Raw genomic sequence first — 14,479 nt, 5'->3', positions numbered from 1 at the left:
GTGTGGAATTGTATATATCACTAGAGGCCCGGTGCACAAAATTCATGCACGGGGCGGGGGGTTGTCCCTCAGCCCAGCCTGCACTCTCTCCAATCTGGGACCCCTTGAGGGATGTCCGACTGCCCGTTTAGGCCCGATCCCGGTGGACATCCCTCTCACCATCCAGGACTGCTGGCTCCCAACTGCTCGCCTGCCTGCCTTCCTGATTGCCCCTAACCGCTTCTGCCTGCCAGCCTGATTACCCCCTAACCACTCCCCTGCAAGCCTGATTGATGCCTAACTGCTCCCCTGCCAGCCTGTTTGCCCCTAACTGCCCTCCCCTGCAGGCCTGGTCACCCCTAACTGCCCTCCCCTGCAGGCCTGGTCACCCCTAACTGCCCTCCACTGCAGGCCTGGTCCCGCCCAACTGCTCTCCCTTGCAGGCCTGGGTCCCCCCCAACTTCCCTTCCCTGCAGGCCCGGTCGCCCCCAACTTCCCTCCTCTGCTGGCCTGGTCACCCCTAACTGCCCTTCCCTTCAGGCTTGATCGCCCACAACTGCCCTCCCTTGCAGGCCTGGTCCCTCCCAACTGCCCTCCCCTGCTGGCCATCTTGTGGCAGCCATTTTGTGTCCACATGGGGACAGTCATCTTTGACCACATGGGGGCAGCCATCTTGTGTGTTGAAGTGATGGTCAATTTGCATATTACTCTTTTATAGATAGGATAGAGGCCTGGTGCACGGGTGGGGGCTAGCTGGTTTGCCCTGAGGGTGTCCCGGATCAGGGTGGGGGTTCCCTTGGGGCGTGGGTGGCCTGGGTGAGGGGCCTGTGGTGGTGGTTTGCAGGCTGGCCATGCCCCGCAATGACCCAAGTGGAGGCCCTGGTATCTGTGTGATTTATTTATCTTCTATAATTGAAACTTATTTATCTTCTATAATTGAAACTTTGTAGCCTTGAGTGGAGGCCTGGGCCTGCCAGGGTGTGTGGAAAGCTTGGCTTCCTCCATTGCCAGGGAGACCCAAGCCTCCTGCTTGCTCTGTGGCCGCAGCCATCTTGGTTGGGTTAATTTGCATACTTGCTCCTGATTGGCTGGTGGGTGTGGCTTGTGGGTGCAGCAGAGGTATGGTTAATTTGCATATTACTCTTCTATTAGATAGGATTACCTAAGCCAGGGCGCTTCGTTTCCTCATCGCTCAGACTTTATCCGCATTACTTTTGTAGCTTCCATGGCGTGCCTAAGTGAGGGAACTTTAACACTCCTTTAAGAGAAATTTTTCTGACCATAGGGCTGAACTATGATACTGGATTATGAGAAGCAATTTTTTTTTCATCCTCCCTGGAGACCAAAGCTGTCCTTTGCTGACCCTGCTGCTAGTTTCATTTTGGTGGCAGTGGTGCCTGGTCTGGGAGCCTCAGACTTCCTTGTCTGCTGGAACTCTGGGGACCAGGAGCCCCTGAACTAGGTCCCTGGGGAACACGCTTCCCGGGCAGCCCTCTGTGTAAATAGGGCAGATACCAAGTTTGGCTGGTTCCTTTTATTTCCAGGAGGGGAACGTCCAGATGCAGCCAGCCGGGGCAGTGTGGTTCAGTGTGGACTGTGTTTCTCCTGCACAGGAAGCTTACATCACATTAGTTAATGGAAAAGTCACCCAGATATTGAAGCCAAAACTTTTGCTGCACTAAATCTTGATGCCCATTGTTCTCATCTCTCTCGAAACATCAGGCCTTTATTCTGGCCTGTATCTTTCTGGTTAGCAGTCACCCCCTTTTAAGACAGCTGAAAATTTATAAAGGAAGGCTCTCTAGAGAAACATTACTTAAAGCTGTAATGTTCTTGCTGTCATGTCGAGCTTTGATAACAGGACATATTTGATATGAGTGGCTAGAAATTCACAAATACCAAAATTAACTGCTGAAATCTCAAATTTCTCTTTAATCCTGTAGCTGCTAATTACGAGAGTTTTTCAGGTATGGAACTCATTTGGTGGACCTTTCTCGGATAGTAGGAGTGGCACGATGATGTCCAATAGTTACAGCTTCTCTGGCTGAAGAACCGAGAACCTGAACGCAGGTTTGCTGTGAGCCCTGAGCCAGCTGTCATTCGGGTCATCAGTGCAAAGGGTACCTGGGGGACTTGGATGAAGAGAGTAGGCTGCTGATGGAAGCTGCCCTGTGTCAGGCGGGCTTGGGGGAAGCATCACTTCCGACTTCTCTGGCAGCCCAGATGGGGCAGTGGCAGTGGCAGGAGGAAGGGGAAGCAGCGAGGGCCTGTCTCTGAAACGTGGGCCCTAGAAGGTGGCTGGCGGGTGGCCCTCCCCATCTGCTGCAGCGTGACCCGGGGAACCATCCCTTTGCCAGTGTCCACCGAGTTCCCCCAAATTTCCTGCCGCTCAGTCTGCAGGAAGCCTGGTGTTGGCGATGCCGTGTGGGGTCAGCACTCTCCTGGAGCCTCCTCCTTACCTTCTCGCCTCTCCCTCTAAGGCTTCCTCTGTGCTCTGAACCCGCTTCAGTTCCTCCCAGGAGAGCGTTTCCTTGTGTTACCTGGAGCATCCTTTCAGCCTACGAATGCCACTTCTGGGTGAAGAAAGTCGCCAACCCCAGGGCCTTGTGGGCTGAGGTTTGACACCTACCACGTCCACTTTGCCACACTGTTTCCATCTCATCTGGAAACTAGTTCTTTGTCCTTATATGCTTCTCTCTTTCCCTTTCTGACCTGTCTCCTCATTCTCCTAGGGACTGAGAACAGAGGGTTAACCTCACCTTTGTTGCACTGCAGGTCTCTGTGCAGAGGTGTCATATCTGAGCCCTCAGCTGACTTTTTGGGTCAGAATATAATTTTTTTTTTTTTTTTTTTGCGGAGGGCGGGGGGTTGAGTGGCGTGCTCCCAGCTGAAAGTGAGAGTGGGGAAAGCGCGTGTTTTATACGGTCCCTGGTCACTCGCTGTTTGCACTTTGGGTTCAGCACACTCACCACCTGTCCCTATACTGCCCTCCCCTGCAGCCAGGCCTGGGTCCCCTCCGGCCTTCCCAATCATTGTGTTGGAGTCACGGTGGTAGGCCCAGCTCCCGTGAGGTGAGGCTCGGATTCACATGGAATTTGTCATGTGTGTTCACAACCTCGGGTGAGGGACGGGGAGCCTGGGGCGGGAGAAGTCAGTCTCTACAGAACTTCTGTGAACAACGGACACGGAGCGGCTGTGCGTCCACAGGGTGAACGTAAAGGACCTACTGAGGGTGTTTGGAGACGGAAAGACCCCCCCCTCCCCCCCCCCGTCAGATGAAGGCTCATGGTTGTGTACTTGGTGTGTTGTATTCGTGAGAAGTTCCTTTCTGCTTTTAGTTGTTATGTTTTAACCGGAAGACTGGGAATCTACGAAATTATGATAAACACTAGAGGCTGGATGCACGAAATTTGTGCAATAGTAGACCTTCCTTCCCCTGGCTTCCGGCACCGGCTTCCCTCAGGCACCGGGACTCGGGCTTCCCTCTGGCCGCCAGCAGGCACCGGGGACCTGGGCTCCCCTCACAGTCCTGGCTTCGTCAGGAAGGACGTCAGTCTAATTAGCATATTATGCTTTCGTTATTATACATGAAAAGGAGACCAGCAACCATAGCCATACAATAAACGACAGACAAACTGAAGTGCGTTGGCTGGTTGTCCGGAGTGAGGTCGTGATAAGCGAGGAGTAGGAATGAGGCTCTTCTTACCCAAATGCCTCTTCCCACCTGGAACCACCTGCTCCCTGCGCGCCCGGCCACGCAGCGACTGCTGCCGAGCTGCAGCGGGCTCCTCGCCGTGAAGTCCCACCTGCTATTTTTAAAGCTATACATTGGGCAATGACAAAGCACTTTTAGAAAAAGTATTTCCGCCTTCCATCCCTCTCGCCTACCGGCCACACCACTAACGCACAGCAAATTGCACAGGAGAGAAACGACGGCATTGCAGGCGTCGTGGGAAACCCCGGGTGGTGGGGCCACTTCTCGGCTCCTTCCCAGGCCACAGCGACGGAGGACTGAGGCCACCTCATGCGGCGATGGGGACGGTCCGCCCTGTTCCTGGGGGCTGATGTCCGTCTCCCCGTGCCGCGCGGTGACAAGGGCTCACTGGCTCTACCAGTGCTTTCTCCTGGCAGCCTCGCCAGAACCCTGATCTCGGTGACGCCAGTGCTTTGTCCTGTAGCGACCCCAGCACCCCTCAGTCTTGGCACAAGTAGAATTGCCCAGAGGTTTTTTTTTTTAGAAAAGTCGGGTAAGCAGGCGTCTCCCCCAAAGGCTGGTTCTTGGTCTAGGCACCGACCTTGGAAGCTTCTTGTCGTTGATGGTTCATGCTCTTTCCAGATGACTCTGGTCAGACCCCTACATTCCAAGATTTTTTCCTTTGCCAGGTGCTGCCCTCCAGGAACCACTCATTTATTCATCCACCCACCCACCCACCCATCCTTCCCTCCCGTCCTGAGTGAAAGGCAAAGTTTGTGGCAGTCCAGCCTCCTTTATAGAGGAACAGTTCAAGTCCCTGCAGTCATTCTTCATATTTTAAAAAATATATATCTTTATTGATTTCAGAGAGGAAGGGAGAGGGAGAGATAAAAACATCCATGAGACATAATCATCAATCGGCTGCCTCCTGCACGCCCCACAATGGGGATCAAGCCCACAACCCGGGCATGTGCCCTGACCAGGAATTGAACTGTGACCTCTTGGTTCATAGGTCAATGCTCAACCACTGAGCCACACTGGCCAGGCCATTCTTCATATTACTTGGTTTCCAGAAATGCCCCCCCCCATCCCCCCCCCCGGCAACCTGTTCCACCTGCCCTGCCCCTCACCTCTCCTGTCCTCAGTGTGTGTCTGTCTCAGGGACACATCTGGGCTCTTTCAGCTACGTGTGCTCATCTGTGCCTTGCTTCCCTGGCTGTGGCTGAGGATGCTTTGGCTCCATCTAAAACCCTGGGCTGTGGCAGCTCACTCTGAGCTTGTGGTCCCCTAGGAGCCTAGAGTCTTTTTCAAGCACAGCTTTAATGCCAGGCCTTTCTCTTCCTGTACTTTCTGTTCTTCCTTATCTTGTTAGATTTGAGCCTTTGTTCCATGTTGTTGAAAACTTTGATCTTTGATGAAGGTTTAGCTGTCCCTCTGAGCTGAGTGTCAGTTCTGGGTCTGAGAAGCTCGTCCAGTCCCAGTTTTTCCTCGAGGCCACTGATAGAGATGATGGTGCACTGTGGGAGGACAGACGCTGTGGCACCCTCAGGGACCTTCCTCCCCTTCCATCCTGGGCGGGCCCTGGCTCAGCTCCCAGTTCTCCTCAGTGTTCTAAACCCAGCCATGTCCCGTCTTGTCCCCCGGACCGTCAGGAGGTCCCCTGAAGGACCCTTTCAATAAATAGAATCACACTGTACGATGAGGGGCTTTTGTACTGCTTTTAGATCCGCGCCCCCCCCCCCCCCCCGGCCAAACCTGGGATAAAATGTTTTGAAACTATTCTTAGTTTATAAACCAGAACACCGAGACACACGGAATGGATCTAATCTGCTTTCCCAGCAGGTCAGTTACAAAATATGTTTTGACTTGTGTTACAGTTTCTGCAAACTACTTGTCTTGCTATTCAATGCGACACAGTGCGGTGGTGACAAGTGCAGTAAGGAGGTAGCCCTGCCACGCGGGCGTGCCAGCCTGCCCTTCGGTGTGGCGCACAGCCAGCTGCATGGCTCCATGTTCTGTTACGCGATGAAGGGCCTGGAGGAAAAAGACTCCTGTTTGACCTGCGCTTACTGGGTGGTGGTAAAGGGGGTGTGGGTGGGTAACGCTGTGTCCCCACGTCCCTCTGTGTCCTCGGAGCAGGACCCCAGCTGGGCAGTGTTCCCTGGGGGGTGGTCCTGGGGGCTCTGTCCTCACGGGTAGCCTGGGAGGTGAGTCCCTGGAGAATCCGTCACTGGGTCCAGCTCCCCCTGCCCCCCCTTATGCTCCATCACAATAAAAACGTTTAAAAAAAGTGAAAGGGGAGTGATTTTTCCCCCTGCCAGGTGCCGGAATCACCGTGTCAGTATCTCAGGGGCAGCGCTGTGCTTGCGTATTGGAGATGCCGCCTCGCCTCAGGGGTTCCAAACATTGAAAGCCCCTAACTCACCCCCAAACCTCCAGGGCTGGTGGGGGTTCCAACGTGAGATGTGTGTGCAAGGGGAGCCCGGCACCCCCAGCCTTGGGGTGTGGGTCTGGTCAGTGCTAAAACCACATTCAGGAAGGTCCTATTTAGAAAGAAATGGAGTTTTTACGGTGTTTGTTTGTCACAGAAGTGATTGGGCCAAGGAGAGCAGCCATGGAAAAACGACTGTGTGTGCGAGTGTGCATGTGTATGTGCGTGTAGGTGGTGCATGTGTATGGGGACACACACACGCTGCGTGCTTCCTGCGGGCTCGGCACGTGCTGCAGCTCCCGGACAGCAGCGCAGGTCCTCTAAGGCGCCTGTGCCCACAGCCCCTCTGTCCTCAGGATGTCACTCAGCCTCCCGGTGAAGATCCAGTGCGTCGTCTGCCGTAAGCACGTGATGCTGTGCTCAAACTCCTGGCCGTCCTCCTTGTGATCTAGTACAGTGCTGGCTGCGTGTCGCCTCTCAGGCAGCTGTGTGTTCGTGGAGCTTGGTGACCAGCAGGAACGGCTGGACGGCAGCGGGGGCTGGGGATCCTGCAGGGTGGGGACCCTTCTGTGCTGGTGGGTGGGGGCCTGGCCTGCTTTCCGGCGGTGGGGGTGGTGGCACGGAGTTCTTTGGGAAGTCCACCTTGCGGATGAAATGACGGTGAATAAGTTGGAAATGGCACCGAAGGACCTGGAGCTGAGGCCCTGAATCCTGTCCCCTGGGGCCCAGCAGGGCAGCACTCCTCTCGGCCTGCCCGGACCTTTACGCTTTGCAGTAAATAGCACTTTGCAGCCCTTCTCAGCCCCTCACTTGTGGGTTCATTCCGGTGCCTTAAGGGCCGCTAGGTCGTCAGATGTGGGGGTTCGGGGGGGGGGGCGGAGAGCAGGGGGCAGGCCTCGGGTGCTTCTCTGAGTTGACCAGAGTCTGCTATTGAAGGTCAAGTTCACCAGCCCCGTTGACCAGAGAACCTCAGTTAGAAAGGGCCCTGCGCGTGATAGGCGGGCCTCCTGGTATGAAGAAGCACATGGCTACCCCGTGCCTTCCCCTCTCGCTCATTCTGATCTCAGATTATCCATAGTCCCCATTCCCGATTGTCCCCCCGGAGTTAGCTGGCCACGGGGGAGTAGTCTTTCTTCCGGGTACCAGTTTTCTTGGGTAACACTCGGCCGAGCCTGGTGGGGGACTCGGTATGTTACGTCTGTTACTTGCTGTCCGTTTCTTATTTCGTGTCTCCATCAAAGGCACCGGAAGTTCGGCTGTGATGTTTGATGCTGCTTTTAGGGAGCATGATGCTTGGGACTTGGCAGGAGCTTTGCAGACCCCCCCCCCCCCCAGAAGTGCATTGTCAGATGGCACAGGCCTCACGGCTCAGTTTGGAGGCTCCACCAACAGCCCTCCCCGTGTGTTTTCGTGAGTCCATGGTCCTTCAGTTTGGGAAACACCAGCTTCCCAGCCCCAGACGCTGCTCTGTGACCATTTAAAAGTGAATTTGACACAACAAGCAGCAGTCTGAGTTAACCCAAGGCCAGGGGCCTTCCCCTCTTTAGTTCCAGGTGGAAGGCCGCTTCCATCAGGAGGGCTTGCCAGCGTTGCCGCCTTCTGAATGGTCACGGGTACCACTTGTGACAGACAAGCGCACTTGACTTTACTGTTAGCTTTTTGGAGCTGCAGAAAGCATTCCTCCCTGACTTGGTTCCTCACCATTTCTGCTGATTACAACATACAGGTAACACGTTTTACGTGGACATAATCTTTTTAAATTGCTTGTGAGTGGCTCACTACTTACCTGCTGGTTGGAAATGAGCCTCAGCTCCGAGGACACAGCCTCTGAGAAGGGTGTTTTCCTGAGGATCCCTTCTGAATAGTGTGGGGTTCCCAAGTCTCAGCTCCCAAGAATATACTCAGATACTTAAAGAGCGTTCTGTGTAAACAGACCCCTACATTCCAAGAGAGTGTTAAAATCTCCAAAACAATCTTGTGTAACAACCGACAGTACTGGGCTTCTCACAAGAGAACGCCTAATCTTAACCCATCCCCACTCCGCTGGCAGCAACGAGATAACATTCTTCCCAGGGAGGAAGAATGGAGGTTTAAGGGACCCAGAAACATTTCTTACACCTTCTAAATGTTGATTCCTAGAGTTAAATAAACCCAGGGCACCAGTGCAAACTGAAGACGGAATTTTTCTTTAAGTCCTGTTGAACCTGCTTGGTCATCATCAAGTCCGATGTTGCAGAAATTGTAAAATTTCTTCAGCTCTGAGGCCAGACCAGCCACGCTCGGCCATGTTCTCACAGTATGTAGCATCCACCTGGGGAGAGACGAGGTTGGTCACACCAGGTCCTCGCGCGGAGGCAGGCGGTCCACGTGTGCCCAGGCAGGACCCTCCAGGTGCAGAGAGCTGGGGATGTGTCCAGGTGTCTCCCCAGAAAGGGTGGGGATGAGTGGCTTGACTCGCCCCTTTCCTTCATGCCTGTGCAGGAGAGTTTCGGTGTCAAGGTTTTGGACTCGAACGTAGGACCACACAGGAGAGAGTTCTAGGGACCCTTTTGGGATCGGGCCAGTTGGCCTGTCGCAGTTGCTGAGGCAGCCAGGGCCCCTTGGGCAGAGTGAGCTGTTTTCCGGCCGTGCGACGTGGCCACGGATTGCATATTGGCCTCTGAGTTTTCTTACCTTAACACGGCTGGCTGGGGGTGATCCTGCAGCGCCCCCAGGAGCCCCAGTTTGCCTGAGTTAGAGCCTCGGAGAGCCTGGGAAGCCTGTGTGTAAGGAAGTGCGTTTCCTGGTGTTTGATGAACTAGTCTCCCTGTTAACTAGTGACTCTGTTGTTATAGGTAACTAAATCTCCAGCTATTTCATTTTCCTCGACAGTCGCCTGAATCATTTAAGTCAATTGAAAAAAAAGATACCCCGCCCCAAACGTCACGTTGCCCTTGGTGGTGGCCGGCTCCTTGGCTCCTTGCAGAGCGCAGTGGGGAGCCGGCCAGACTCTGGAGCGCTCTGATGCCAGCCGGGCACCCTCTCCGCGCCCAGCGCCTGGTTGTGCTTCTGTACCTTGTTCTGTTCTGATGAGAAATGGTAACTTCACGTTTTACATTTGATCCTCAGGGGCAAAGCCACACAGCCGCCGCTTTCCCGAAGACGTGGCTCCGCTCCTGCTCTCCAATGGAGGCCAGAGTCACAGCCTTGGACACACCCTGCCAGGACAGGACCCCGGCGGGCCCCGCGCGGAAACAGCAGCCCCTGCGTCCGCACGTGAGGACCGCAGCGGCAGGGAGACCTCCAGGAGACCGGAGCTGCCTCGGTTTTCTGTGGACTTGAAGATGCCTGCGTGCCACCCCAAGCAGGAGGTCCGCGGCTTTCGGGACGCCGTAGACTTCCCTTCGAATGCAGGTCAGGCTTTTCCAGAAGGAGCGGCCCTGCAGCTATCCTCGGAAAGCCCGGCTGGCCACCCCAAAGAGAAGCCCTGCGATCTGCACAGTAAGGAGCATTCTGGGGTCAGGAGGGCGCCGGCCCCGGACCTGATCCCGCTAGACCTGAGCGAGAGGTCGACCCGGGACAACGCCAGCCACAAGGAGCTGGCCTCCTCGCTGCAGGCGGCGCTGGCCGTGTACCCGTGTCCCTACTGCAGCCACAAGACCTACTACCCCGAGGTGCTGTGGATGCACAAGCGGATCTGGCACCGCGTCAGCTGCAGCTCCATGGCCCCCCAGTGGACGCAGCCCAACGGCTACAAGAGCATCAGAAACAACTTGGTTTTCCTCGTCCGGAGCGGACGCACAGGCCCCCCGCCCGCCCTTGGGGGCAAAGACTGCCAGCCTCTGCCCATTGCTAGGTTCACGCGCACCCAGGTGCCAGGTGGGGCGCCAGGGCCCAAAGGCAGCTCCTTGCCTCTGGGTGGAACCACTAAGGCCACCGGCATGCCTAAGAGCCGGGAGGGCCATCCGGGGGGCCCCTGCGCGCTCTGGGCAGCCGGCTCCGAGGGGCCGCGGCAGACCAAACCGGGCCATGGCCCAGAGCAGCACGGTGCCCTGGCCCAGCCGCCTCCGCCCAGGCCGAAGCAGGAGGCCGGCCCCAGACCCGGGCCTGTAGCGGGCGGTGGCTTCAGCAGAAGTGCCACCCCCACACCCACTGTCATTGCCCGGGTGGGCTCGCAGCCTCCGGCCACCAGCAGGCTGGGGGACAAGTATGTCATCGCCCCCGTGGGGGCCGGCCTGGGCCCCCCAAATAAGCACAGTGCCCCGGATCCACCGAAAGCCAAATTGAGCCCTCAACCTCAGGGTCAGCCGCAGGTGAAAGACGACGGGGGCCCCGCTCTACCTCCCCGAGAGCCCCCCTCCAAGGCCGGCCAGGGCTCCAGAGGGAACCCAGCCCCGCAGGCCCAGCCCACCCCACAGGCCGTCAAGCAGGAGCCAGCGGCCGAGGGCCACGAGAAGCGCCTAGACATCCTCAATATCTTTAAGACCTACATTCCAAAGGACTTGGCCACGCTCTGCCAGAGCTGGGGGGCCAGCGGCCCTGCGCCCGAGCACAGAGGTAAGCTGTGCTGTCCCTCCCTTCGCCCCAGCTGTGGCCCCAGCTGGCTCCCCCCGCCCTCCGGCTGGGAGGGCCGCCTGCTGGCAGCGTCTAACCTGTGGCCCTGGGGCTGCCTCCCGGGATGTTCATTTGGAAACAGTTCCACCTCCTCCATGCTGATGTTGACGGGAGCAGGCCCCCTCCATGGCACTCCACCTCTTTGATAGTCTAAGCAAAGTTTCGACAGATGTTCATTGTCCCTTGCTGAGTTTTATTTTTATACGTATACAGTGGAACCTCGGTTCTCAAACTTAATTCGTTCTGGAAGGCTGCTCAAGAAGTGATTTGTTCGAAAACCAAATCATTTCCCCCCCCCCCCCCCATTGGAAATAATGTAAATTAAATCAATCTGTTCCAGACCCCTAAATGATTCCCTGTTTTAACCTTTCTTATTCCGATTACTCTGGAAAATTAGCTTCTGTCATGCTTTGCAATTATTTCTCTTTGAAGCTCTATCACTGTTCTCACAACCTTCCTTTTCCCTTTGCTGCTATCACGAACCTTCTTAGGACCCACAGTGACTTACTGTAGATATTTAATAACAATAATGAGCAGCAACAGAAGCAAAAATACCCTGAAAATATTTCACAGCACACTTTCCCGAGATGCGAATAACGTGAGGTTTAGTGGTAAATTGACTCAACTTGTGCATTCTCTCCTTTGTTTGTAGCTTGAGAGACACGTGACTGATCATACAGGTATTAGCATGAAAGGGTTGTTGGGTCGAGAACCGAAGTTTTGTTCAGCAGCCGAGACATTTTCCCCGTGAACAACTTGGTCGAGAACCGAATTGTTCAAGATGGGAGGCATTCGAGAACCGAGGTTTGACTGTATATAATTAAAAAATATATATGTCTATATACATCAGTGTGCCAGCATTAGTGAGCAAAGCCTCTGTAGACTAGAAATGTACCATCTAAAGTTTGGGGAATGGACTTTTGCCAGTTCTGGAAAAAATATCCCTTAAATGCTTATTTTCTTTCCCGCCAGTCCCTCAGGGTTGACACCTAACAGCAATAACAAGGAATTGCCAGCAGGTTTTCACGTGCCCCATTGGGTATAATGCCCTTGATCGCGAGTTGAAGGTCACGCTCACTGCACACCCAGCACCCTGGGAAATCTGAGTGTCTCCCATGAAAAACCACCCAGACAAACCCACCCCTGTGGAGTCTGTCCCTGAGTTCTCCCCTTGGGCGGTCCTCACCGGCTTTGGACCAAAGTGTCCACCTAGCACCTGCACTTCCTCTTTTTACACCTGCACTTTCTTAAAGCAGATTCCCATTTACTGTGACCTTTGAGAACTGGCCCCTCAACATCCATTAAGCTGGAAGCACTTTGGGGGAAGGGGTTCAGGGTTGGTGAGGTCAGGTCAGCAGAGAGGCACCCCAAATCCACTGTGTGATGGCGCTGGGCAGCCACGTGCATGTCTAAGTTAGTTCCTGCTCTTCTCCTGTGACGTTGGGACCTGCCCAGGTCCACAGGCACCTGAGCCACCTCGGTCTGGCCAGTGATGCATGCCTTTGCTTCACGTTTACCCTTAGAGAAAAAATGGGGTGTTTCTCGACTAGGAGGAAACTAGGGCGCTGCACAGTCTTGGAGACTGTCCGGTGGAGCCCGCATTGCAGGCCGGCCTCGGCCCCCATTCTGAAAAGCACTGAGCCCTGTGGGCCCTGCTCACATCACAATCAGCACTTCCTGTGACCTTTCCCGAGTGGAGCCGACGGCCTGCGCGCCCGGAGATGTCGCGAGGCTTTATGCCGAGTGTTCGTAAGATGCAGTGGGTCCTGGTTAAGGTTCTCGCCCCGTCTCCTGGCAGCGTTTGCACTTTTTCTGGTCTCAGTTCCATTGAGCGAGCCCGACACAGTCGGCCGTAGTTTCTGGTCCTGCAGGTTATTTGCTGTGTAATGGAATAGCAGTACATAGGTCAGACTTTGGGATCTGATACTGGCCTCCGTTCTTTAGATACAGATTTTCTCGGACTCGAAAGTGAGACTCTCTAGACCCAGGTAGCAGGTGAGCGTCGGCGGGTGCCTGTGCTCCTCGTCCCCTCCCGTCCAGTCCTTCCCCTACTGCACCCTCACGGTGAGTGAGCGACACGTTCGCCCCGTGACCGGACCTGCAGTTGAGTGAGTTCAGCCCCGTGGCTGCACGGGTGACACAGACCCACACCCACACCCACACATCACACCCACCCTCGGGTCTCCCGTGCTGCACTGCGGCCTGCTTGTGGCTTTTATTGTTACCCCCCAAAACAGAAGTGCATTTGAAGCCAAGGTTTTAAGAATTTCAGGTGACAGAGGTAGAAATACAAAGGAGCTTGACGTATTTTCCTCTTCCTTAAAATTTTAAAATATAATTGGTCCTAAGGCTTACAAAAAGAAAGAAATTAAGTGTTTATTTTTTAAATGTGAAAAGTGCTCAACCTTCCGTGACGCACAGGTGCTCTCCTGGATTACCCTTCTCACACACACACACACTGACATAGTCAGGACTGAGAGTTTCCCTTCGCTCTTACGGGGGCCGCTCGGGGGAAGGTTTTCAGTGCTTCTCCACTAACAAGTAAGTGCAGTTGTAGCATCAGAGCCTCCTGAGCGTGAGGAGGGACCGAGACCCGCTTCTGCAGACTGCTACCTGAGTAGCCGCCCGGCAAGGAGGGACCCGCCACCCCCGGGTGACCTTTTCCTCTGCTGGGTCCTGGTCTCAACTCAGGGACTGGTGAGAACCCGCTGGAACCCTCCCCATGACAGTGCGCTGCCTCCTGCCTCGACTATCATACTCTCCTGGGGCCCCGCTCCCACCCAAGCACCCCAAGCTGGACAGGTTCCCACAGTCTGACCTGTGTACTTCGCCGATTCCTTTGCCTCCTTTGCAAGTGTGTTTGTTTCGGAAGCCCTCGAGGTGTTTGTTGTGGCAGAAGGCTATCCGGAGCCTGGGTGTGGTCTGACTGAGTGGTGAGAGGTCCCTGCGGTGACCGGAGTGAAAATGTCCTTGTTACGGATGGAGACTGCCTGTTTCTGCAGCTCGGGCAGGGCCGTCATCACAGACACGTCACCCCACGTGCCAGTAACCGCCCCTTCCGAGGTTTGCTGTCCACTGTGGCTGCGCCCGCTCCTCCTCGACCCTGTGGGCAGTGGACCCTTGCATCCTGAGTCTAGGTTCTCTCCTAATTCATCTCGAGTCCAAAGCACCGTTATTCTCTGAGTCTGTGGGCACTCTGGCTCTTACTTTGTCGCCCGGTGCATTCGCTTTATGTCTCCTGGGATGTCACCTGCGAGCGAAGGTCACCCCTTGGTGTGCTGGCCATCGATTACACCTATAGCGTCGCCTAGCAGCCGTGGAAAAGAAATCCTCGGGAGGGAATCTTCCAGAGGAGGAGGAGTGCATTGTTGTGTCTGTGGTGCTGTTGGCGCTGCAGGTGAGATTCTGTGATGCTTTCAGTGATGTTTCCATTCACACAGCGCGTTGCTCTCAGGCGGGGTCTCGAAGACATCAGGTGTTTTCCGAAGGGAAGACAGTTCTCAGAGACCTTTCCCCACACCTTTCAGGTGAACGATGTTTGTGAAGAAATGATAGTCTGGAAGCACTGCCGAAAGAGGAAGGCATGACGAGGAAGTGACGCTGTCCCTTCCCTCGGGCTCGCCGACTCACCCGTTGCGAATGGGAAAAACATGTTCCACGGTGTGGCTGCCAAGTCTGGAAACGTGCCTATAACACGAATGGTTTGTTGATAGGATAGTAATAAAATAACAAATCATCTGTGTTTCCAGACTTGTGGCTAGCCAATGGTATAGAATAGTATG

General features: G+C 55.0%; 1 protein-coding gene across 3 annotated transcripts in view; it reads left to right on the top strand.

The window, feature by feature from the left end:
• The window catches only part of ZNF516 (zinc finger protein 516), a 45,659-nt gene that overhangs the window by 22,670 nt on the left and 8,510 nt on the right, over positions 1 to 14,479 (top strand). For 2 of the 3 annotated variants that reach the window (XM_028139331.2, XM_008160400.3), the window contains exon 2: positions 9,213 to 10,640. In XM_028139331.2, the coding sequence (XP_027995132.2) occupies positions 9,213 to 10,640 (1,428 nt within the window). Of the gene's footprint in view, positions 1 to 9,212; positions 10,641 to 11,349; positions 11,502 to 14,479 lie in introns of all 3 variants that reach the window. The other variant, XR_003615879.2, reaches the window with a different exon arrangement.

The sequence above is a fragment of the Eptesicus fuscus genome, chromosome 12, assembly GCF_027574615.1.
Source record: "Eptesicus fuscus isolate TK198812 chromosome 12, DD_ASM_mEF_20220401, whole genome shotgun sequence".
Taxonomy (NCBI): domain Eukaryota; kingdom Metazoa; phylum Chordata; class Mammalia; order Chiroptera; family Vespertilionidae; genus Eptesicus; species Eptesicus fuscus.
The sequence above is the reverse complement of the archived record's forward strand: the minus strand, read 5'-3'. Positions and strand labels throughout refer to the sequence as shown.